A 25279-nucleotide genomic window follows, 5' to 3' on the forward strand; every position below is an offset into this window, starting at 1 on the left:
GGAACCCATCTTACATGCCTGGACCCCTCTGACATCCCCAAACTTCTAAAGAGTGATTCCAAGAAGTTATGGAAGGGGGTGGACAATGGAAGATGTTTTCTTTCTGTGATTTCAATAACTAGGGTCTTCACGCTTCTTCTGCTTCTCTCCCTGGTCTTCTCAGTAGCCCCACCACAGAGAGGTTCACCAAGGTGGAGATGATGCTAATGGAAAAGTAAACATCCTATTCAGCCCAAGTGGTGTCAGGGCATAAGAGGAAGCCAGGGTCCCCCTGTGGCTCAGCCTTTAGAGACCAGGTTGGGGGGAGCGGGGCAGGGACAGGGGGCGTCTGCATACTCAGCAACCTCACTCACCGACAACAGAGATGGGAGGACAGGAGCAGGGCAGAGAAGGTTCTCAGAGATCTCAGGGGAAGACATGACTCCGTAAACAATGATAAGGACTTTTTTTTTTTTTTTAAATAGAACTTCATCGTCTGCAAAGCTTACACAATGACCTCGTGAAATAAGTATTATTATCACTCCATCTGTACAGAGGCAGAAACTTGGGTTTAAGTAAGCTAGCCAATGGCAGAGACAAACTCCTGGTGCCTAGACTCTGAGACCCTCTGCTGCTCCCACCACCAGCCTTGCGGTTCCCATGCTCTGTCCATGCCATTAAAATGACCTTAAAAGAAACAAGAAGGCGAGACCCCACAACAAGAGTAGAAGGGCTAACCACATGGACCAAATGTAATGAGCAAGACTGTGCTTGCGGGAGGGAGCACAGTTAGTGAGAAAAGACAGCAGCAAGGTGCCAGGGGACCCCCAACCCAAGTCAGCAAGGGTGACCTTGGCGTTTGCTATCTGTGAGCCCCAGAGAAGACTCAGCAGTGAGGATACCTGGCACCTCTGAAAACAGGAGCTGGAGGTCCTGAAAAAGGAGGATTGATGAACTGACTAGCGAAGTAAGAGCCCAACCACCAGGTCCCCTTTCAACCCAGACCGAAACAAGATTTACTGGCTAGAGAGGGCAAAAAATGCTCTGGAGCCCACACCACAGACGGGAGGGTCATCTCAAGGACAGAGGACTGACTCAGAGTCCACATTATGACCAAGGGAGTCCCGGACCCTCTTCCCCTAGTCTCCCGGGGTAGACAGACTAGCCCCAGTCCTACACCCACCTGCACTCTTCACACACAGCCCCTGCCTGCCACCAGGCCTCTGGTCCAACTCTCCGCCCCCAAACTCCTGGCTTCATCACCTTTTTCCCATCTAATTTCACGCAAATTCAATTGGGTCTCGGTCCAGGCAGGATCTTAAAAACCCACTCACTGAAATCCAATTAACCTTCGATAAAGGTCCTGCAATCAATAGTCATCCTGTGGCTGGAGGAGGCCCCCTCCACCCCGGGAAAGTGCGCCTCTGCGCGACCTTTACTTGTAATGAAATCAGTGACACTCACTGTCACCAGCTCTTAAAGTGACTGGCAAATATGATCGCAGGCTCAGACCATGGGTGGGCCCAAAGACAAACAGATGAGGGCCCCTGCACGCCGCTGGCTCCGGGGCCCAGTGCCCTCTGGCCTGTGAGGTGGTTCATAGGCTTTACTGAGTGTCTGAATCACCTGGAAAATTAGTTAAAATGTAGATTAGCAACTCCCAGCAACCCTTCCCACCCCACATATAGGTGAACAAATTTGGAATGGTGCCCAGGAATCAGCATTATTAAGTTAGCTCCCCCTGGTGATTCTGACACAGATGGTTCAAATCTTAGCTGCCTACAAGCCAAGAATCACTGTTCTACAAAATATACAAGCAGGAAGGACCCTCGGAGCCCAGCTAATCTAACATCTTTAATAAGAATACTGAGGCCCAGAGAGGGAAGTGACTAGTCCAAAGTCACACAGCAAGCCACTGGCAGAGCTGGGACAAGAAGCCAGGTCTGTTGCCCCCTAACCTGGGGTTCCCCCACCTGAGTATCAGGAACTGACGACATAGCTTGGTTGGTGGTCAGGTTCCCTGACTCATGGTCCTGTGGTGCTGGGATGCAGAGAGGTGAGGAGGGGGTCTCTTCAAAGTGGAGTGAGGATGACTCAGCAGGTGGCTGGAGGGGTCTGAGCCAGCCCCTTGGGAGTTATTTCTTCCAGTGCCATTTCCTGCTGAGCCCCCAACTCATCACAGTCAAGATGCCACTAATAACGCCCCCCAAAACGGTTGGGGTGAGATCTTAGCCCGCTGTCACTCCCATATGCCCCTGTACTTCCCTTCCCAAGGAACACTCAGAGCCAGGCTGTTCTTGGGAGGGACAGTCATTCCAGGGCCTGGTTTCCTGAGCCCTGCAGTGGTAGGGAGACTTCAGAACCTCAGATGTCTGCTAGAAACTGTCAGCAACATGGAGTCTTTTACACGCTACACGTGGCTTTGATGGTGGGTGGTCAGAGACATGACAGATTGATTTCTGCAAAGTCAGCCCTGTCCCGAGTTCACTCCCAACATCATCAATGGTTAGCACAGCAGAGCTATGACCCACAGCCCACTCTCCTGCCACTATGAGGCCTCAGCTTTCTGAGGAATGAAGTGTTTAATGATATCATCTCAGAACACCAAAGAGCTTCCCCTAGTCATGCCAACCCTAACAGCCAGGGCAGAGGACAGGGACCTAAGGAAGTAAGACAGTGTGGTATTACTACATTCCATCTCTACCGATGGACGAGAACAGAGCTTCCAGGGAAGACTAGCAAAGATGCCGGTTTAGTAATGAGTGAAAACAATAATGGGAGAAGTCAGATGAGCAGAGGCCCTGGTAGGAGCAAGCAGGCACCTGCAGGGGCAGAAATGCTCTGCACTTTATCTGGCTGGTGATCACATGGAGTATCTGTGTGGCAACACAGAAGTGCACCAGTACAAGCCGGACTCTCAACAAGCGACCTTTCTTCTCTGCGGCTCTGACTCATCATCTGCAAAATGGACGCAGCAAGACTTCCCTCCTAAGTTTGAGGCAGGAGCCAGACAGGGCTGAAGGTTAATGGAAAGAAGGAAGAGGAGAAAGGACAGGTCCAGTGACACTGAATGGCCATCCTGAGCACTAATGACATCCCCAGCTAGTACACCCTGTCAGAGAGTCCCATGACATCTCTGTAAAATGGAACAAAGTATGAAATGGGTAAGACCACCCTCGGGGTAAGCCAGAGAGGGAAGGGCTGCATTCAGATCGTGCCCTGGGTGCTTGGCAAAACTGCTCAGTGTTCCAACTTCCACTTCAGGATGCTACTGATGTGGCTCCAGGTCCCACTTCAGCCAAAGGCAGATCCCTGGGAGGCAGGTGGAGAGGGTGGAGGAGAATTCATGAAGTCATGCAGACTAGGTTCAGATGCCGGCTCTGACCCTGCTAGCTGTGTGATGCTTGGCAAGCAGTGTAACCTCTCTGAGCTTTAGCTTTCTCGCCTATAAATGGGGTTAACAATGTATAGCTTTGGCAGAACAGCTGTAAAGCAGAGAAATTATGTGTGTCACATGCCTGGCACATACCGGTTGCTTCTAATTATTATTTTAGTTGTTATTGTTATCTCCAAATCACTCTGCTGTCAGCCTGACCTGCTCTGCATATGCACAGAAACGAAAAATCAACATTCTAGCCTAGTCCTGCCTCACAGAAGCCAACCCAGGGCATGAGGCTGGCTTGCTGATCCATCCATTAATTCACAGGAAGTCTACCAAGGGTCTGCTCTGCAAGGCAGTTAGAAGAGGGGGTTAGCGAGGAGCAGATGAGTCAGGCCCTCAGAGGGCTACCCTGCCCATCTCTCACCTCCAGCACACCCGCCACCTCTCCCAAGCCACTTGTTCAACCATGAGCAAGCAACGCTGGAGCTCATGATCTTTGAAAATCAAAGCTGCCTCTGATTAAACACCATTACAGTCCTGGACTTACAGGATCCAAAGAGATTAATGGATTTGGGGGGTACTGCCGGAATGAAACTCCCACTGCAGCTGGCAGTAAGCAAATGTCAATTACCTGGCAGGGGGTGGGGGCAGCGGGTCCCTGGGAGCTTTCCTAATCAGCAAGCAGAGAGACCCTGCTCCCCTTTCAAGTTGTTCAAGTTGTTCAGAAAGTTAGTAGTGACCATTCCTCTCCTTTTCTTCCCACTGGAGCCAAAGACTTTGATTTCCAGGGTCCTCAAGTGGGTGGGCAAAGGATCCCTGGCCAGATGCCTGGGCATATGCCCACCCTAACCAACAGCAGAAAAATGGCCAAGCAGGTCTTATGCCTCCCCTCCCTGTGGGTAGCTCTGCCCAGGCACACTCCCAGCTGCCCTGGAAGCCACCAGTGAGGGAGGCCAATGGCTGCTGGCAGGGGGCCCTGGGAAAGGCACAGGCTCCTCCTCTGAGCTCCTCTCCTATCTGAAAGTGGAGGGCTGAATTGGAACAGCCTGCATCTCCTTTCCTCTCAGCAGTGGGAAACCTGATGGGCAACTCAGGTGATGGCCAAGCTGTCCTGGGGGTAGCAGGGGGACCCTGCACCTGTCCAGACTCCCCACTCTACCACACACACACACCCCAAGCATCCAAAGGGTTCTTAGAGCACCATTCCCTAAGGCAGGTGACAAGAGCTGCCTGCAGGAGGCCCAGGCCAACCATAGGTAAGCCCTAAACTGAGGCCTTGTTCCTGCAGCAGCTCCAGACCCTTCCATGCAATCCCTTCTTTTATGGCCCAAGGGGAGCGGTGGAGTCAGAGACCTGAGCTAGTAGACCTAGCAGACCTCTTTACTAGCTGAGTGACCACAGGCAAGCTACCTCCCTTCTCTGAGTCTCTGATTTCTCATCTGCAAATTGTAGAGAGTAAGACCTCTTGCCCATGTTTATAGTGGAGAAAAGGGCCCAGCATAGGGAGCTCAGCATTCAGTAAACATTCCCGGAAAAAGAAGATAAAACACTCCCGGTGGTGCAGCAGGTTGAGCGCAGCGCTGTGAAGCTGTCCTCAGCCTCCACAGTGCGGGTTCGATTCCTGGCTGGCCAGGGAGAAACCCACATGGCACAGCAGACCTCTCCTGCCTCGCCCGCTGCTCCCCTCAGCAGTGTCTTCAGTCTGTCTGCCTGTTCTGCTCCCTGCTCTGTCTCTGGTGAATCATCTCACCCTCGCACACCTCTGACTGTACCCCAGTTCTTGTATAAATAAATAAAAAATCTTTAAAAAAAAAAAAGAGGTGGGGGAAAAGATACAACCCAAAATTAAGAATGAAAACAATGACAACCCTGCTGCCATTTCAGAGCATCAAGCACGTGCCAGGCACTGTGCGAAGCACTGTCTGTGAACTAACTCGGGTGAGCACAAAACCCTCAGAGGCAGGTTATCATCAGCCCCCTGAACAGAGGACACATGGGCACCGGAGGCCTGGACTCACCCCTGCATGTTCTCCTGCTGTTCCACCTGGCTCATCTGCTAAGCCAAGGCGTGTCCTCCTCTGGGTCTTCCCGCCACTGATACCACAAGCTCACTCATGGGCGGCCTGGGGAGGAGCAGGGACGAGCAATCCCTTCCAATGGGACTGGTCCTTTCCACTCAGTCCTCCCACCCAACGAGAGTGACGGGTCACGCCATCACAAGGCCTTCACCGCCTGCCATAGTCCCCTGGAAACCCTGCCCCCAACCCGGCCAAACCTCACCATGCCCTGCCCTTTCCTTGCAGTGCCATCTGCACCTCCCAACTCCTCCGCCCCTGGCAAATTCCTGCTGCTGCTGCCAAGGAAGTTGACCTGTGGCAGAGTAAGCGCATCTTCCTCCCACTGCCTGGGGTCTCATCATTCCTCCTGCTGCCCAAGAGGTGGCTGAAAGGATGCCGTTATGTCTCACTCCAGCGCTAGGTGTGAAGTCCTTAAAGAAAGGAACTGTGTCTGCTTACCCCACAGCCCCCACATCTAGCAGAGAGTAGGGACTCTAAAAATGACTGGTTAAAAAAGCACTGGTTAAAAAAGCACTAAGTACACCTGTGGGACCCTGTGGCAACCAAGAAAATGGGGTACAGGCCTTACCCCACCGGCTGGCTTTCCCTGACACCAATGGGGTGAGAGACCCAAGCCCTCCCTTCTTTCCTAGTTCCACGAAGCAAATATGGCTGCCTACTTCTGGCCCCTTTTTGCCCAATACCTAGAGTTCTGGGATGTGGCAGGAAGAGGGGAGGACAGGAGAAGGGAGGAGGTTGTGTCTGGGCCCCATAGGGCAGAGGATTAAGTCCCACTGATTCTGCACCACTGTTCTCCGTGGCCACACAGCTCTGAGACGGCACGGTGCTCACTGTCCAGGCAGGTGCTGCAGGGCAGATGCCGCGAGTCCCTGCACACCGACTGTGTACCCCAGCTCCAGCTTTAGAGACGGGGCAGAGGCTTGCACTAGATGATGTGGAGGAGTCTCTGTGCTCAGGGATTTGATGATAGCTCAGGCAGCAGCCCCCATTTCAAGGTGGTGGGGCCCACCTGGACACACTGCCCTTGCTGGGCAAGCTGCCCACGCCCGACTCCCTGGCCCTGCCCTCACCTCATTGACATCAATCTTGTTCCTCTCCATGTAGTCTCTGTCGTTGACTTGCCCGCCGTCCACAAACTCCATCAGAAGGACTCGCTTGGTGGAAAGATCCCAGTAGATTCGGGGGACCTGGAATCAGAAAGGGCAGGTCAGAAGGAGTAGGGAGGCAAGGAGCCGGGATCAAGGACCACAGAGGCACAGCAAGCCAGACAGCAGCAGACGCTCCTCCCAGGAAGAGAGAAGAGGCCCACGAGGGGCCTCAGGAGTGACAGGCGGGGAAAGGGAGGCGGGGCAGTCTGCTCCAGCTTGGCCAGCTGGGTCCTTGACCCCTCCTGCTTGGGACAAGAGTATGGTCTCCCGCCCTGATCCTCAGAAGCTTCCAGACTTCCAGAGCCAAAACTAAAACGGGTTCTTGAGGGAAAATGAGTAGCAATCCTCATACACAAGCCAGAGTTGGTATTAAAAGCTCTTTCCCTTTCTCACCAGGCCCGTTTTAGACTCTTCACATAAATCTCAACCCTCTGTCTCAAACTCTACATCTGTGTGATGGGTGTATTGTATGTACATAGGTAGGTAGGTATTTTGCTGAATGATAATTTTTTAAATCAGATAGTCATAAGTTTTCTCATGCCCACTACCTACAAGCACCTTGTGGCAGACAATGCTAAATCCTAACGTAACACCTAGTCCAAATCCTCCTCATCCCCAGAGACAACTAAAAAAATACATACTTTCCCTGCACCATGCAATAGATGTGACACAATCCTTTCTGGCTTATGAGACATAGTGGAAGTCTGCTAGGTTTTTATTGTCCTGATAAAAAAGAATGTTTGTATGGGCCTCCCCTGGTGGCGCAGCGGATGAGCGCTGGGCTGCGAAGCTGCCCACAGCCTCTGCAGTGCTGGTTCAATCCCCGGCCGCCAGCGAGGGTCCCACATGGCACGCAGACCTCTCCTGCCATGCCCACTGCTCCCCTCAGCAGTGTATTTCATTGGTCTGCCTGTTCTGTTTCCCGCTCTGGCTCCGGTGAATTCTCTCACCCTCCCACGCTTCTGACTGCACCCAGTGCTTGTGTAAATTAATAAATAAATCTTAAAAAAAAAAAAAAAAGAACGTTTGTAGACAGCACAACTCTTCTCACCCTTCTCTTCCTACCTTAAGAATGAATGTGATATCTGGAGCAGCAGCAGTCATTTTGCAACCATGAGGAAAAATCCAAGAAAATCACAAAGCTGTCAGTCCTGAGATTGTCAGACTATTAAGACAAAATCAGCAGGTGACTGCTGCAAGCATTTTGCTATGTGAGGAAAATAAACCCTTTTTAAGACACTCTAAATTGGGCTTTCACTTACCAATAGAACAAATGCACTCCTAACTGATAGATTTTTCAACACCTTCTGACTCTCAGAACACCCAGTCGTCAAAAAGAGAACAGATTTTCCCAGCAGTAGGCAGGGGACTGGGCAGCCCAGGGCTGCTGGGCTGCCACATGAATGAACAATACTCCTCTCCACCATCACCGCCAGGAGCAAGGAATTATTGGGCCTTTAACATGCCACGTTTCCAAAAAAATTTGATGGGTTTATTTCCACTTACAAATAAAGAAACAAGAGCAACTAATCCAAATGTTTTGGGAAATAGGACTTCCCTCATACCAACCCACAAAACTCATCCAGCTGTAAGAGAACGGCCCTCAAGTCAAGAGGCTGGTTTCCTATTCCTAGCTCTGCTAACTTTGTGAGCTTGGCATTCAGTCTTCCTTGGCATTTTTCCAAAAGCATCTTTAAAAATACGAGTGCAAGTTTGCCGTTGTTGTTCAGGGCTTCCAAATAGAAGGAATATAATTTGGGTTAAGTTCTTCCCTTGTACTTGTTTGGAAACCAAAGTTTGGCAGTGGGCACCTGGGGTTCTGGAGATGAGAGGTCAGACCCCTATCTGGGTCTGCCTGGGGTGACTTGGAAAACAGCCATGAAAGTGCCTCAGATGGGAAGAGAAAACCCAAAGGCTGGGGACTCTCTGGTATTGTTAACGAGCCTCAGGGGTGTGCTTGGTTTCCCTCCTCCAGCTTTCTCCCCAAGGCTCCCTCCATGTGCAGCCATCCTAGTCTGACAACCAAATGTGTCTCTTGTTTCTGCTTAGATCTGAAATGGCAGAAATAGCAAACCTGGGAGAGCGAGGGGTTTCTCATGGGGGCCCAGGAGGCCTGCTGTCCATGGATGGAGGAAGGAAATGCTTACCCAGAAGTGGTTGCAAAATGCAAACCTGTTCCTGCTTAGTTAGGAGCAACCTGACATGGGGACATGAGGTCAAGTGCTTTGTCCTTAATTCACTGTGTGGGCAGTAGGGTTGGGGATACAAGGTGAAATTCACTTCCCCAGAACACCAACATTTTCCCATAGTTGCTTCCCCAACTTTTATCAAAAGAATATAAGATGAGGGCCTCCCCTGGTGGCGCAGCAGTTGAGTGCTGGGCTGCAAGACTGCCCGCAGCCTCTGCAGTGCCGGTTTGTTTCCTGGCCACCAGAGAGGGTCCCACAAAAAAATAAAAAGAATATAAGATGAAAGAAAAATTTCAACAAGGCAATAAGAAGAACCAGCCCCCACTGTCACCCCCTGCCAAGCAAAACTAAACCCTGGAAGGCTGATGGCCAAGGCACCTGGTGACCCCACAGGTAGGGTCATATACTGGACATCAGGACCTATGGGTCCAGGGTCTACCTCCAGACTCCACTTGTCCTCTACACTGGAGCCAATCCTGATCTCAAGAAGGAGGGCACAACCTGAAGCCTTAGTTCCTGGCCCCTGTACCTGTGCTTCCACTTTGCTCCTGTCCCTTGTCAACATGCCCATGAGACAGGCCCTGGCCAGTGGCCACCACTCAGGGCCACAGTCCCCCCATAACAGGAGCCAAGAGAAGCAAAACACAGACCCACAATCAGACTATCAGACTGGAGCCCTGGCTCTGCCACCTCCATCCAAGCTGTGTAACCACAGGTAAATGTAATAACCTCTCTGAGTGCCAGTTTCCCCATCTGGAAAACGGTGATGCCATTTACTAGGAAGCAATACTCCCTTGGAGTCCTGGTGCTTGACACAGCAGCAGACACTTAGCACCTGCCGGACAAACATTAGCTGCCGTCTGACCGCCATGCAGCTTCCGAGGGTTCAGACACATCAGGGCTGAGAGAGTGCTGCCTGAAGGCCCACACAGAGCAGACCTCACCCTCAAATGGCTGTGAAGGCAGAACAGCTTGGTGGCTTAGCATACAGGCCTGGAGTCAGGCTGCCCCTTCAGAGCCTGCCTCCATCTCTTATCCGGAAGCTATGTACCTCTGGCCAGGCGCCCTTACCTCTCTGGGCCTCAGTTTCCCCACTGGCAATGGAGAGCTAAGAATGGCACCTCCCTGTGGGGATGTTTTATGGATTAAAGAGTAAATACATGTAAAGCACTTTAAAATGTGTCTAAGACAGTGTAAACATGTAAAAATGTCAATGATTACCAGTTATCGTACATACCCCAGCCTTTCTGACCACACAGTGATTTAGGGACAAGTCACTCACTCACCCTCGTGGCCCCGTGTCATGTCATCATGTCAAGTTTTGCTCCAAACCAAGCAGGAACAGGTTTGCATTTTGTAATCATTTCTGAGTAAACACTTCTATGATCCATCCAAAGGGAGCAGTCCTCCTGAGCCCACAGGACAAACCTCTCTGCCTCCCAGGTTTATATTCCTACCATTCAGACCTCATCATTATTAACCTTTGAGATTAAGTGGTTCCTCATTTTTGTGACTCTTAGGAAGCTCTGGTGTTTCTCCGAAAGCATGTACATCCACTCAGAAAGAGTGGTCCACGATTTCTGGGGAGTCCTAATGTTTTACCTGGCACTGAGAAATAAATCCCAGCGTGGCTCTGCTCAGGTGATGACACCCCCACCCCGAACTCCGTACAGATAACTTCATGTCTCCCGGTCCCAAACCCTGTGGGGGCACGCTTCTCCCTCATGCCCTGTCCCAGCCACCCCTGTGCCATCACAACCCTCACCGCTTGTCCTGTCTCCCTCTCAAACACCCCCCAGCACATACACACAATCTGCTATCAGACCCACAAGTGGCCTGGTCTTGACTGATGGGCCTAGCTGCTCCCTCGCCTCTCTCAGTCTCCCCAACACCACATTTGCATTCAGCGCTTGGCTCAGAGATTTATGGCACAGGGCTGAGGTTATGAAACCCCACTGGAAGATGCCTCACACACTGAGAGGTAAACTCTTCGCTGAGGCTTAATGACGCACAGATGTTGTGAAGGGGTGCCAGTGTGCAAAACAATCTATCTCCAGTTTTAAGAGCTGAACAAGGTTCACCGTGCAAAATTTGCTTCCCGTTTGTACATGTTTAGGCAAAATTAATTACCCAGGAGCCTTAATTCCACGACTGTCTTAGGAATGGTGTGCAGGCTTTGAAGCAGCAGGTCAAATTGTTACATTAATTATTTACCCATTTGGCATCCTCATTTCAAAAATGTGTGTTATTGTTATTATTACATGTCTTGGTCTGCAGACGCTAGTTGGCCCGAGCCAGGGGACAATTTTGCTGTTTCCATGGGAACAGTGGAGGAGATGGTGCTGTATGTCTGGCTCAGAGTTCTAGCTCCAAGGAGATCCCTGCCGGGGAAGAGGCAGCAGAATGTCCTTAGATGAGCACCAGCATCCAGGTTGGAAAAGCTGGGTTGTAGTGTTCTCTTCTCTGCTCTAAGACTGCCATCTCTGAAAACAGGATCAGTGTCTTAGGCCTGGATACTACTCAGTTCAGTAGAAGAGACATTCGGCAGATCACATACCCCTTGGTACAATCAACACATCTTAGAAGCCCTCTCTAAGTTTCACATACTGGGTTGAAATTATATGCTTCCTCTTGGGCATCACAGAAACATCCACAAGTCACTCTCCAAATATAATGATCTGCACTGTAGCAGCAGTCACCCCAAGAGATAGAAAGTCTGCCCAGGCTGGGGCCAACCATCTCTTTCCCATCAAAACAACCCCCAGCTCCTAACATAGCAACAGGCTTAGGAAAGGCCTCGTATACGTGGAATGAAGGGATGGAAGAAATGGAATATTCTCGTGGAAAGATATTTAAGATTTCACAGCATTAGGCTAATGTGTTGTCATGACTTGTCTGAGAGAACCAAGTTTTCAATTAATTGGTGGTTGGAACTTCAAGGCTGGGACAGGGTGACGAGATCTAGTCTGCATGTCTGGATGGACACACACAGAGGGTCCAGGGTACATGGCTATGATGGCAGCCAAGGAATAGCCAGTCGCAGTACTGGGGGTGTCAAGACAGGCTGGCTCCCAATTCACTCAAAGAGCTAAGTGTCACCAGGAGTCATACCTCCCACCAAAACCAACGTGTGGAGACACTCCAATGATCACCACTGCTGTGGCTTCTCCTTCTGTGGATTTGAGCTTTAAGATTCTTGGGTGGTTAGTGTGGACACATTCTGCCACCCCATCTCTGTGAATACAGCCAGAGAGCAGAAATGCTCTTTCATTTTGTGCTATGCACATGGGTGATGTTTTTTGTGTATTGTAAGCCTGACCCCATCTTCCCCATAAGTCCTGTAATTTTTTGTTTTAAAGATTTATTTATTTATGCATACAAGGGCTGGGGTGTAGGCCAGAGGTGCAGGAGTGTGAGAGGATTCACAGAGACAGAGTGGGGAGCAGAACAGGTAGACTGACTTTGAAATACACTGCTGAGGGGAGCAACGAGTGAGAAAGGAGAGGTCTGCTGCACCATGTGGGTAGCTCCCTGGCCAGGGATTGAAATCTTGCTGCAGAGGCTGCAGATTGCTTCATAGTGCTGAGACTCAACCCCTTGCACCACCAGGGAGGCCCAGCCCTTTGATCTTTGTTGTACAATTATGTATAGAACACATCTGCTATATAAATAGTGGAGCTCACTGTATATTAAATGTATAAATGCATAATCTACATAAAATGTTAGAAAGGTGCCCGAGTTCAAGAGTTAGCAATCACCACCACCACTGCATGTCAGCATCATCATGCAGCCTCATGGAGGCAGAGACTGTGGCTTACAGGCCCTTGGGTGATGCTAAGTGTCTAGCAATTATAGATCATTCAATAAACATCTGTGTGATTGACTGACAGGCCAACAACTGCATGTGGTATTACTTTGTAAAGTAGCCTTCAAGGTCGCTCATGTGCATCACCAAGGAGAATCACTCACCCTCAAAGAGAAGGCTCTGAAGCAGATGCCCACATTCCAGTCCTTTGAGGGGCAGGAAGGGGAGTGCGGGGTACTCCCTGTACTCTTCTGCCAAACCACTAAGCCCCCATTCCCCCGGCCCTCTACCTTTAAGAAGTCAAAGTGCTTGAGCATCTGGGCCACTTTCTCAGCATTTCTCCCTTCATTGAGGAAATCCAGCTCCAAAGGCAGATTCTTCTTGGCCTCATCCACCAGCCACATGAACTCAAACTCTGGAAACAGCTGCTTCACAGCCAGGACGAGCACCTGAAATCCACCAAGCACCCCATCAGTCAGCAAGGGAGATGTATTCCCTACCCAGATCTGGGATTTGACAACTCTCCAGGCTGCCCAGGGGGTGAAGAGGGAAACCGCCCTCCTGGAACCCATCTCTGTATTCTAAATCCAAGATGATAAAAACTCTAGGAACTAGGTTTTCTCCCACATCCCAAATAGTCTAAATAGTCCCAGCAGGGGTGAGTGGAGCACCCTGCAATGGAAGGGCATCCTATCTGGAACCCCAAGCTGCCAGGAGAACTGGAAAAAAGCAGATTTGAAAATGAATGAGTGCAAATTATTGTTTGCTATTAAACGTGTACTGGGTGTTTTTTTGGAAATTTGATGATGCTTTGTGAACAGAAAAATACTGCAAGAGCTTACCTCATTTATGTCAATGAGCCTATGTCAAACTGGTTATCTGTCGTTTTGCTTATAGGTGCAGTTTCCAAGAGACTATGGAGGTTGTTAAGTGAGGACAATCACAGCACTACTGCCTCAGTCTGCACAGTCACTCAGAGGTGACCCAACACACACTCCTGTCACCCCCTCCTTACAGATGAGGAAGGTGAGGTTCTAAGAGGGTGGATGATTCTCCCAAATGTGCACAGCAAGGAAGTCCAGGGCCAGCATTTGCCTTGGGTCTGCCCAGCCCTGAACTTTGCTCTCAAGTACAAAGCTCAACTGCTGCCTTCCCTGCTCCCAGGTTTGTCTGATCCTACTCACCAGCACTGAGAGGGCCCTGCAATAGTAATTGTGTCTTGCTTCTTTCTTAAGTTGTTATGTTCGGTAACTGAACGTTTATCATGATTAAAAAGAATTAAGAAACAAGGCTGCTGGGTCTTCCTGGTGGCACAGGTGTTAAAGTCAGCACTATCAAGCTATCAGCAGCCACTGCAGTGTGAGTTCGATCCCCAGCCAGGGAGCTACCTACATGGCACAGCAGACCTCTCCTGTCTCACCCACTGCTCCCCTCAGCAGTATATTTCAGTAGATCTTCCTGTTCTGCTCCCCACTCTGTCTCAGGTGACTCCTCTCACCCCCCTGCACCTCTGGCTTACACCCCAGTTCTTATATGCATAAATAAATCTTTTAATAAATCTTTAAAAAGAAAAGAAACAAGGCTGGGAAAGACAATAGGAATAAGAGAGAAGGGATTTGACCAATTGGATGAAAAGTTCAGATCTTTGGCAATTTGTCCCACTGTGGGTTCTTGAAGAGGGTGTGACAGAAAAAGGGGTCTTTGGAAGACTTACTGAGCACTTCAACTGTCAATTTAATGATGTGAAATGAAGCATCACTGGCAGAGGACGTGAGCCCAGTGTCATCTGCAGAGCCCCCTGGGTAGCCAGGGATGTGGTTCTGAGACAACCCCACCACTGGGGCTGTGGATCTGAGAGCCTCACAAGGTTACAGCAGGTTGCTGTGCAGTGGGAGGGCAAGGGTGACAGCAGGGACAGGGGAGCTATGCCTGCATTGTGGGTGGTGAGCACACAAGGTAACTCGCCTGCTCTCCTGTAAGTGCTGGTGTTCAAAGTCAGGTCTAGGGCAACCCCTGACTGATCCTCCTAGTACTTCCTGGTATCAATTATAGTCTAAGGTCCCTGAGAACACCCCTCTCCATCCCTGGCTACAGAAGAGCAGCCATGAGCAAGAGAATTCAAGAACCCTGGCCTACTGCTACCAAGAGCCCTTTCCCATCTGCCATGCCCGCCCCCCCCCAGTCCTTATGTGGATGTCTTCACCACCCCCCCACCAGTGTGAATGCATTTGAAGGTGGGAACTTTAGGAGGGTGTTAGGTTTAAATGAGGTCATGAAGATGGGACCCGATGATTGGATGTGTCCTTCTAAGAAGAGGAAGAGAGCAAAGCCCACTCTCTCTGTCATGTGAGGACCCCTGAAGAAGGGTCTGTCTACAGGTCAGGAGGAAAGTCCCCCACCCACCCCTGGCCCCAGCCAGGAATCAATTCAGTCAGCACCATGCTCTTGGATTTCCAGCCTCCAGAACAATGAGAAATAAATATTTGTTGTTTAAGCCAGCTAGTTCATGGCATTTTGTAGTAGTAGGTGAACTAAGACACCATCCATCTATCCAGAAGGACTATCCAGGTGACTCCAAGCCCCAGCAACAAGCCCTGCCTTAGGCTGCCTTTTGTCCTGACCTATGATAGCTGCCCAATGCTGGGTTAGATAGATGCAATACAAAAGAGAGAAAATGAAAGCAGGGCCATTAACCCTATGTCCTGGGTGATGTACCAGAAACCATTCTAAAAGAATCACCACTCAGGGTTATTATACTCAATTTCTATCAAAACCCATTTTAATTACATTTGGCTGCAGTCTAATTTCTGTGAAGTCTTGTCTAGCCTTTCACGGGCTAGACCTGTGACCTTATGATAATCGATTTAGTTTGTTTTGTTTCTGTTGGTGTCACATGAGACTAGAAGGGAGAGGTGGCAGCAGCAGGGCCCAGTGGTATCTGTCAGACCCAGGTACCTGGGTGCAGCAGCCACCAGACATGGCATCTCGCCCCATGCCCTCTGATGCCACCCAAGTGATGAAGAGCAGATGCACAGGAAACAGGCACCTGCCTGGCCTGGGCTGAGGACCACAGGCCATCAAGGCATCTGAATTCCATCCTCTGGGCTCAGGCAAGTAACTTCATCAGAGTTGGTCCCAGCCTAAGTCACAGGGGTTCTTGCCCAAGAGAGACAAGAGAAGGCGCCACAGTGAAAGTCACTCATTTGTTGAACCAATATTTACTGATTACCTTCTAGGGAATTACCCAGGGCCAGATGTGGGTAAACGCAGGGAGCCAAGTGTAGCCTAGTGGGGTCTATAGCTGGGGATGCGGCTTCAGGCCAAACAGTAACTCCTCCTCATTAATTGAATGTTCACTGTTATATTTGTGAAATTTTTAATTATCATTAATATCCCAATAGTACTTAAAGGCATTTTAAAGATCTTTCTGTTACTAATGAATTATATAATTATTCATTACTAGTACTGTTGGTTATTAAAACCTAATATCATTAATCATAAAAAATATTTCATTGATTGATATTAGTTGCTAATAACTAATTAGTAAACTAATTTATAGGCAAAAAACTTTACAGCACTCGTAAAATGGCTTCTAAAGTGTTCTGTGAATGTGGGTGAGTCACTCCCATGTTACATTAAGTATTTCAGTCAATCCACCTGTTCTGCTCCCCAACCTGTCTCTGGTGAATCCTCTCACCCCCTGCAGCTCTGGCCTGTACCCCAGTTCTACATGCATAAATAAATAAATCTTTAAAAAACAAAACAAAAAAAATATTTGAAGGTCTGTTTGCATGGAAGTTGGTGGGCCTTAGCTCTATGAGGTCTGCAATTTGAAAACTTGAGGTCAGCTATGAAATCCAGAAAAGTGAAAATTCACATCATCTTGTACCATTATGCATTGAGTTTACCAAACTCCTGAAATTCAAGGGAGTGGGAGAGGGGTCAAAGTTAAGAGTTGCCTGGTCCAGGTCTAAAATGGTTTGGGCTACTGCCATTTTAGACTTGTCTTGACTGAGGATAATAAAATAAAACTCAGTTTACCTTCTGTTTTAATTCAATTCTGTTCTTAAGAGATTGCCATAACTATATTCATTTAAGTTTTCTTTTTTGATAACAGATGCCATCAACTAAAATAAAACAGGTGTTGTTATCAACTTGACTTTTTGATTTTTCTCCCAAAATGTATCTTCTCCATAAACTTCCCCCAACAGCTAATGTTTTCACCATTGCTCGACACATACTCAACACTCAGCAGATGTTTACTGAATACTCATGTGAATGAATGAGTGAATGAATAAATGAATGAACAAATAAACATTTCAGAGGGTCTGCCTTCTCCCCATCTGTCTGTCTCCCAGAGATAATTATATGTTCACATCTGTGTCATCTAACCGGATTAAGTTTTCTGTTTCTGAGGCTTGGGTGGGAAGAGATTACTACTTTTGAATATTCAGGAAACATAGTTTCAGAATTCCTGAGAATCTGCTTGATCTGGAATTTATAAACTAATAAAAGTTTAGTGAACAATTAATACTTCATGGTAGAACATGACATTCTTCACCTATAGGGTCAATGGAGGCTCTCAGGAGGAAACAGCTCATGGGAGGAAAAATCAATTGCGGGCACACAGAAATATAATGGGAAAATCAAGGGTCACCTAAAAATTTGAAAACTAGAGATTGTTATTTATAATTGCAAAAAAAAAAAAAAAAAGGTGGGGAAGGGGGAGAAGAATCATTATTTGTACCCACTACAGGCTAGACCCGCGGAGCCCTCCACCTACTCATTCTCATGGCTTCCTCCTCTTGCCTATTTCGCTGAGAAAGAAACCAGTTCCAGGAAGCAAAGCACTGTTCAGGATCACAGAGCTTGTTATTTCAAATGCAGGACTTGGACCCAGGGGTTTGTTAGTTGTTTTTTTTCCTTCTTTCTTTATGCAGCCCTGGCTCATGCAATACATTATCAAATAATACAATAGGAAGCTTGAGATAAGGCATAAAAAGAGCTTTGTAAACTGTAAAATGCAGCTGAAATGTGAGTTACTGTTATCAAGTTATTATATATTATAAAAGAAATGGGAAAACATTAAATACTAAATAGAATGCCTGCACGGATCCAAACTGGTAAAAATGGATGTTCGACAAGGATCGAAAATCAATTCAGAGTGATGTAAATAGCTTGCCGTCCGTGGGGTTTATCTTTGTTCTGATAAGTTATTAAAGTACACACTTTTTAGAAAACAGAATTATAGGGGGAAGAAAAGTTTCCATGGGATGGTCTACATCTCTGGGAGGTTCAAAACATATTTTAAAAAATAAAATCAGCCGTTGGGTTCCGTGCCAACACAAATATTACCTAGCCACCCACTCTTCAATCAACACATTCAGAAAAGCAGCAAGATGACAGTCAGCATGCACTGAAAATGTTGTTCAGAAAAAGTCAAAAACATAACTGTCACAGGTCTTTATTTTCAGAGACCCTGAGCATGGGCAGGATGACAACAAATGGTGGATCTGACTCTGGTGCTCAGATCAGAGAGTCCCACCCAACACGACAGTCTCAGAGATGGTGGTACTAGAGGGCGTGGTACATGTCCATGAGTTAGACTCTTCAGGGGATGACAGAGCAAGAAGGTGTTGGTCAATTTCAGAAGCTTGAGAGATAACAGGGAGTGACACAGCATGGCACTTTCAGGACCTGGGGGTTACAGTCTTACCACCAGCTCCCAGGCCACCTGAGTCCCACCTGTTCTCACACAGCTAGAATGACAGTGAGACCAGCTTGCTCAGCTCCCAAGTACTGTGTGTGGACAAAGCCAGCCCACAGCAGACGGATGGACTCTGCTTCTCAGTGCACCTCTTCCTGCTGAGTCATTGCTCCAATCTCTGGGCCCAATTAGTCTGACTCTGGACAGCCACTCAAATCAATAAAAGTCACTGGCTGTGCATCTGGAAGTAGAGTCGCCCCAACTATTCAAAAGACAATATCAGGTGATAATGACAAAGCTAAAAAACACCCTCGCTATGCCTTTCTCTTTTGTGCAAAGTCACCAACACCTTTAGATTCATCAAACACCATTGACTGAGATCAGCCTGTACATCTCTGCTCCCATGCAACAGGCTCCCCCAGAGACTATCTCTGTTCCCCCAAAAGAAGTGTCAAGTTGGTGGGAGACACAAAACACTATGTCGGTACATGCTGTTGGTGCCACCCCTAAGGCTGTCTCCCTACCTCCCTGTGCACCTTTCATGTACTTCAAGGAAGGCAGGCCTTGGCCTGAGATAGTGACTAAGTCAATCAAAGTAACCTCACTTCTCATGCCAAGACTGAGTTAGATTTGGGCATGTGGCCTCACCTCTGGCCAAACAGACCTGCTCTGGCATCTGGATGTCGTCTACTTGTAATAGCAGGAATGGCTGCAGCTGCTTTAGGATCCTGAGGGGCACTACCTTAGAAGGACAAGACAGGAGGCTGAGACAGCACAGGGGAGGACAAAGGAACCTAGGTCCTTAAACCTGTATCCTTAAAAATCACAATAAAGTGTTATCACAATAGTCAGCCTTGGATCCCCTGATGCTACTTCCAGAGGTCTTAAAATGAGAGATAATATAGATTTTTACCATTTATACCACTTGTAGATTTTCTGATGCCTGTAGCCAACTGATACAACCAGTAGCTCCCCCGACCCCTCTTCAACCTCAAAAGTCTCAGTCCTGCAGATCTCTATATAGCAGATATGTGTTTGGACTTACAAACTCGCCTCTTAAATTGCAAACTTCCAGAGGGTAAGCCTATCAGTCACTCTCTCCTTCGTATGAACTACTTTACTCAGACTGTCTTCCTCCCCAGACCATGCTGTCATCAGTCACAGGACTGGAGAGGTTAGAGAGACATCAGTGGGCAGTGGGAGAGAAGCATGGGGCCCGCGGTACCTGAAGTTGGCATGAAAGGAAGCACCTGCAGGTGGTGCCGGAAAGAAGCTCTTTTGTATTTGTCCCTCTGATGCCAAGTTGCCAGTGGCTAAGGTAGCCCTAATGCTCCTGAAAAAATCAGTCTTCTCCAGCCAAGAATACCTAAGGGTTATAGTTGTCATTTCTAAAACCAAGACACCATTTGAGTCTGTACTCAAGAAAAAAACAATAAAAACCTCATTTCAACTATAAAGTAAAATGAGCTTTCCTACTGAGTTCTTAGGTATTTCTTTTTAAGATTTATTTTTTATTTATACAATAGCTGGGGTACAGGCCAGAGGCATGGGAGGGTGAGAGGATTCACCAGAGACAGAGCAGGAAACAGAACAGGCAGACTGACTGAAATACCCTGCTGAGGGGAGCAGCAGGCATGACAGGAGAGGTCTGCTGCGCCATGTGGGAATCTCCCTGTCCAGCTGGGAATCGAACCCACGCTGCAGAGGCTTCAAACAGCTTTACAGCGTTGAGCTCAACCCACTGTGCACCGGGGAGGCCCAGTTCTTAGTTTTAGAGCAGAGAAGGGTGACCAAACAGTAGCAAGATCAAGTAGGCCAGGCGGGACGAGAAACCAAGCCCAGTGAGAGGGCAGTGCCACCATTCGCTGATCCACAGAGGTGGTGACCTTGGGTCACCTTTCCAGCTTCTCCCCTGAAAGCTGTGGGTATGGGTCTCTGACATGCCCCGTGACCACAGCCCTCACTCTCAGCTACCAGGAAGGAGCCACTTGTACTCCACACATGGCCACTACGCTGTACCTCCCAAAAGAAGCATCTGATTGATGCTTATCTCAGGAAGGCAAATGCCATACCTCTATTACTGCTATTAATGCTATTGACCTATGGCCACGGCCACTTAGGGAGCCAGTGAGGGGCTGAGCAGAGAAAAGGCAACAGCTGTCCTCCCAGCCTAAGAGGAGCAATGCTGCCAGGTATAGGCAGGTTCCCCCCAACCCAGGAGGGGTTAATGGGTCTCAGGATACCCAGACAACCGTTGAGACCCCAGTTCACTCCCAGCTATGGCTGCTCCATAGGCCCTGACAGGTGCTCCAGAAATCTCAGGTTTCCCAGTGGTGCCCAGTGCTACTCAGCACGCTAATCCTGGTCAGCTGCCTTTCCCTGGCATACAGCAGCTCTTCCAAACCTTCACCCCCACCCCCCCACCTCAAGCCTCCAGTGCCACTTCCTACCCCCTCATTCTCAGCAGATGGTCTTGCCTCCTACTTCAGAGAAAAAATAGAGGCTATCAGGCTGGAACAACTCAGCTGCCCACTTTCTCTCCCCCTCCCCCCTGCCCCACACACTTATCTGTGCCCAGCCTTGCCACCTTCCTCTGGTCTTTAAACAAGAGCTGATCAAAGACTAATGTTTTCACCTGTGTCCTCAGAGCCCCAATCCCTTGAGTCTCCTGGACCTGATCTATCAGTTTCTTCTCTCTCCTGAACCCCCTCAACCCCCAGCTGCTTTCCCCCCTACTCCAAGCCTGTTCACCCCTCCCAGCCACGATCCTGCGCTCTGCTCTGCTACGCTCTCCACCACCGTCCAAAGCTAAACATGAAAAGAGGATTCTAGGTAACTGGCCCCAGGTAAGAGCCTCCCTTCTCTTTCACCCACCCCACTCTCACCACTTTTCCAAGAATGTGCCGAAGCCAAAGGATCCTTTTCAGAACTTCACTAATCTAATCTACCATCTGACAACATTGATCCTGGCAGAGTGTATCTCCCTAAGACTACAGCAGTGTCTCCCATTCTAAACTCTTCTAGAACTATGCCACTCCTAGGAGGTGGCATCTCAGGGATCCATCAGCAGAACCGGGAAGAAGAATGTTATGTGATTGCCACGCTGGGTCCCACCGCTGGGGTGTGCTTCCAGCCTGATTCTCCCAGGATGCTCACTCCTAGCAGCCAGCCGCCATGATGGGAGGAAGCACAGTCACGAAGACACCGACCTGGAGGGGAACAGAGGCCTGGACCACATCCCCACTGAACTCCAGGCCAACAGCCGCAAAAACTCGCCTGACACGAGTGAGCGCCTGGAAGTAGATCCTCCAGTGCCGGCAAGGTACCCCAGCTGGCCCTAGTAAAACAGATGAACCTCTCTGCCGAGCCCGCCCAGACTGCAGATTCATGAGCAAAACACACGACTATGATGTTAACCCACTATGCTTTGAGGCGGTTCGCTATGCAGCTCAGATAGCAGACAGGATGCTCTCTGTGTGTCAGTTTTCAGGGGCTACAGTAGCATTGTCCTGTCCTGGTTCTTCTCCAAGGCCTAGAGAAGCAGGCCTCCTCAGTTCCCTGCAGGAACTCGCCCTCCAAAACACACCCCCAGATGATGGTGATGATGCTCCTCACAGGGCTTTCTTCACACACGTGCACACAGGCGGTCACGCTCATGTTCTCTCTCTCTCTCTCTCTCTCTCTCTCTCTCTCTCTCTCTCTCTCTCTCTCTCTCTCTCTCTCTCTCTCATCTTTTCTGAATGGTCTCAAGACCTCCCCAGACTGAGCTATTATCCATCTCCTTGCTGACAAATCCTAAATCTGCATTTCCAGTCTGAACTGCAGAGAGATCCTGATCCAAAAATCCTGCCTGTAATCTCATACTCCATCTGGTTGCTCCACTACCCATTTCACTTTGCTCTGCTATTCATCCCAACCCCTTCACGCTCAGAGGAAACTACATTTCCCAGGCTCCCTTGCCAATAGGCTTCCAGTTAGGTCTAGCCAGTGGCAATGCTACAGGATACCTGGGGATACTGGGGGACAAGAGGCAAAAATCTGCTGCTCCAACAACTGCCATGGCCCAGGGGACAGACCTGACACCTGTGATCCGGCTCCCAAGGGGCCAGTCCCTGTGGTTCAGCTTCCACCAAGTGGTCCCAGTTCCCAGGCCCCAGAGAGCTGCATCTTCTCTCCATCCCCCCACCTTGAGGGTGGCAGTAGCTTCCTGCTTCCTGTTGGTAATTGCCTCACCATCCCATTCAGCGGCTCAGTAATGCCATCCCCCATGGGCCCCATTTTGTTCTAAATTCCCTCTGAAATACCTTTTCCCAGCTGCATCCTGACTGATATACCTGGCTAGAGGCAGCCGGGCTTAATCATTTAAGCCAGAAACCAAAGATCTGTTTTAATCTCCTCTTCCTCCTCACTCCACCAGTATTTGCCCCCACCCCAAGTAAAGCAGGTCACCAAGTCCTGATGAGCCCGCCCTGAGTCCAGCCCTCTCCTCCACTCCCACTACGCCGCCTTGGTTCATACCGTTACATCTCTCAGACCAGTGCCGCAGCCCTGCAATTAGTCTCCCTGGCTACAGTCTCTCTGCCTTCCATACATCCTCCAGACTGCCAACAGATTTTTATTTCTAATGCACATCTGATCATGACATTCCCCTGATTAAAATTCTTAAATGGTTCCCCACTGACTACAGGAGGAAATCAGATGTGCTCAGGTCCATAGTAAATACGTACTTGCTATGTACGCCATTCTAGCCCTCCCTGGAAGGCAAGACACCCCTGCACCCTGTCTGCCCTGCCTACCTGCCCAGCCTCACCTGCTCCTGCCCCAGCTCATACCACCTCAACTAGCTGAAGTCCTCCCAACACACCTGGGTCCTCTAAGACCCAACACAGGCCCTTCACACAAGCCCCTGCCCGGCTGTCCCTTGGACTCTTCAAGAGTCCACTCAAACACCAGCTCCCGGGTGAAGCCCCTCAACGACCCCACTGACCCCAGCACAGCACCACAGTATGGTTGACTGCGCTCATGTCCCACACTGTGGCTGTTTACGTGCAGACCTGTCTCTTCCACCAGGCAGGGCCACTCCTGGGAATAGAGATCACACTCACCACTCCCGCGAGCCCAGCTCCCACCAGGTGCTGGAGCCCCACCAGCCTCAACCCTCCCTCCTCCCGGCCCCTGGGAGTGTCATGCAGTGAAAGGGAGTGAAAAGAATAAACTCCAAGTCCAAAGTGAGGAAGGGAAAAAGGAAAAGGAGGCGTGCAGGCTCCTCTGTGCTGGGGCTGGGCGGGGGTGCTGACCCCATGCTATGGCTGCTCCACACATGGAGCTAGAACAAGACAGAGATCCACTCCCCACCAGAGCTGTCCCCAGGGCCACTTTCGGCAAGCAAGTTTGTTCATTCAAAACAACTATCAGTCAAGCAAACAATCTGCAGAAATATTTCTCTGTGATCGGCCTGTCACTTTCACATCCCTTGGTGGACCACACGCTCCCTTTTGCTATTTGTTAACAAATTAAGATGCAACTTGTTCTACTCCCAAGAAATCACCTTTGATTTGTCTCATTTAACATGCCCTGAGGTGCCCCTGACCCCAGTTGCTGCTCAGCATGTGCCCAGACCACACACAGACAGTTCCCAGGAGCAAATCCAGAGAAGTGATGGACCCAGTCGTGGGCCCTGTGGGCATGGCTTTGTTGAGACTCCTCCTCTGTCATGGCCCAAGTCGTCCTCTCCCACTGCTGCTCACAGGCCACGCGCCACCCTCAGCCATGAACCAGTTTCAGGGGGGTTGCCTGGATCCCAGGAACACACTAAATAAGGATGATGAGGGAGAAAGGGGAAGGCTCTCACCTCCATCAGAAGAATGTCCTTGGAGCTCTGAGACTGCACCTTTGGGTGCTGGACCTTCACAGCCACAGTGCGCCCATCATGTAGCACCGCCTTGTGGACCTGGGCCAGGGAGGCAGCCCCCAGAGGGGTGTCATCGAAGCTCACGAACAAATCGTGGATCTGTCAAGAATGGAGAAAGGACAGAGCTGCTGAGAAGACAACTAAATCGCTTGAGAGTGGGCCAGAGGATGGGCCAGAGGATGGGCCAGAGCCAGCCCAACCTGACTTCCGCGATCAGCAGTGTGCTGGCCAGTGCCGGCCTGTGCTGCCCGAGAGCCACACCAGGAACACGGAAGGAGTGGCACAGACAACAGGCACGGAGCCTGCTCGCATACATGAGCGGCTTGAGACCCTCATGACCCCCTCCGTCTATGGCCAAGAAGTGCTGTCCAGAATGTTCAGAACTACGCATCACCCACCCTTTCAATTATCCACCAGTGTGTATCTGGGAGTCTCACCTGTGGGTGATCAAAAGCTAACAGAAGCTGAGCCCCGGGCCGCACAAGGGATCAGATAGAAGATGTTTCGATTCCAACACCCTGGGGAGCTCAAAGAATACGGAGCTGGAGGCTCCACACCCAACAGCCAGCTCTGGTTCCTGTCTGAGCAGCAGCCTCTACACGAGTCCCCAAATCCATCTTTAGCCCACGCACCCAAGAGAGACCCCAGGGATGCGAGCCAGATCCTTTCTCCTCCCACCTGCAATGCCACCCAAAGGTGGCCTGAGCAGACACCCTGTCCTCTCTATGCCTTCCTCCTCCATGAAATGGAAAGGATGCCTCTTACTCTTCATTCTCTCGTCCCTTCTTCCAACCTCCCCTCCCTCTTGGAAATGCCATGCCAATTATTCTGAAGGAAAAATTCTTTATAACTCGAGTGATCACACCTACAGAGTCCAGATATATTCTACCAGATGGGAAGGAGGCCCCCAAAAGCCTCTTGCAGGATTGGCCAAGGCTAAAATTCTCCCCCTCCATTTCTTAAAGCCCCTGTATAGCCTCACGGTTCTGGAAAGTCCAGACATTCACACACACACATACACACACACACACACACACACAGTCTCTGTCTTATTAGTCACAGGCCTGTCCTCCTCTTCAC

The 25279-nt window shown here is 49.6% G+C and overlaps 1 protein-coding gene across 1 annotated transcript in view; it reads right to left on the minus strand.

Annotated features, from left to right (window-relative positions):
• The window catches only part of ADCK1 (aarF domain containing kinase 1), a gene marked incomplete at both ends in the record, with an annotated part of 92610 nt that overhangs the window by 10064 nt on the left and 57267 nt on the right, over positions 1–25279 (minus strand). The window contains 3 exons of the mRNA XM_084240587.1: positions 6510–6626; positions 12872–13030; positions 24140–24298. Of these exons, the coding sequence (XP_084096713.1) occupies positions 6510–6626; positions 12872–13030; positions 24140–24298 (435 nt within the window). The remainder of the gene's footprint in view (positions 1–6509; positions 6627–12871; positions 13031–24139; positions 24299–25279) is intronic.

Source organism: Talpa europaea (assembly GCF_964194135.1).
Source record: "Talpa europaea genome assembly, chromosome: 8".
NCBI classification, from domain to species: Eukaryota; Metazoa; Chordata; class Mammalia; order Eulipotyphla; family Talpidae; genus Talpa; species Talpa europaea.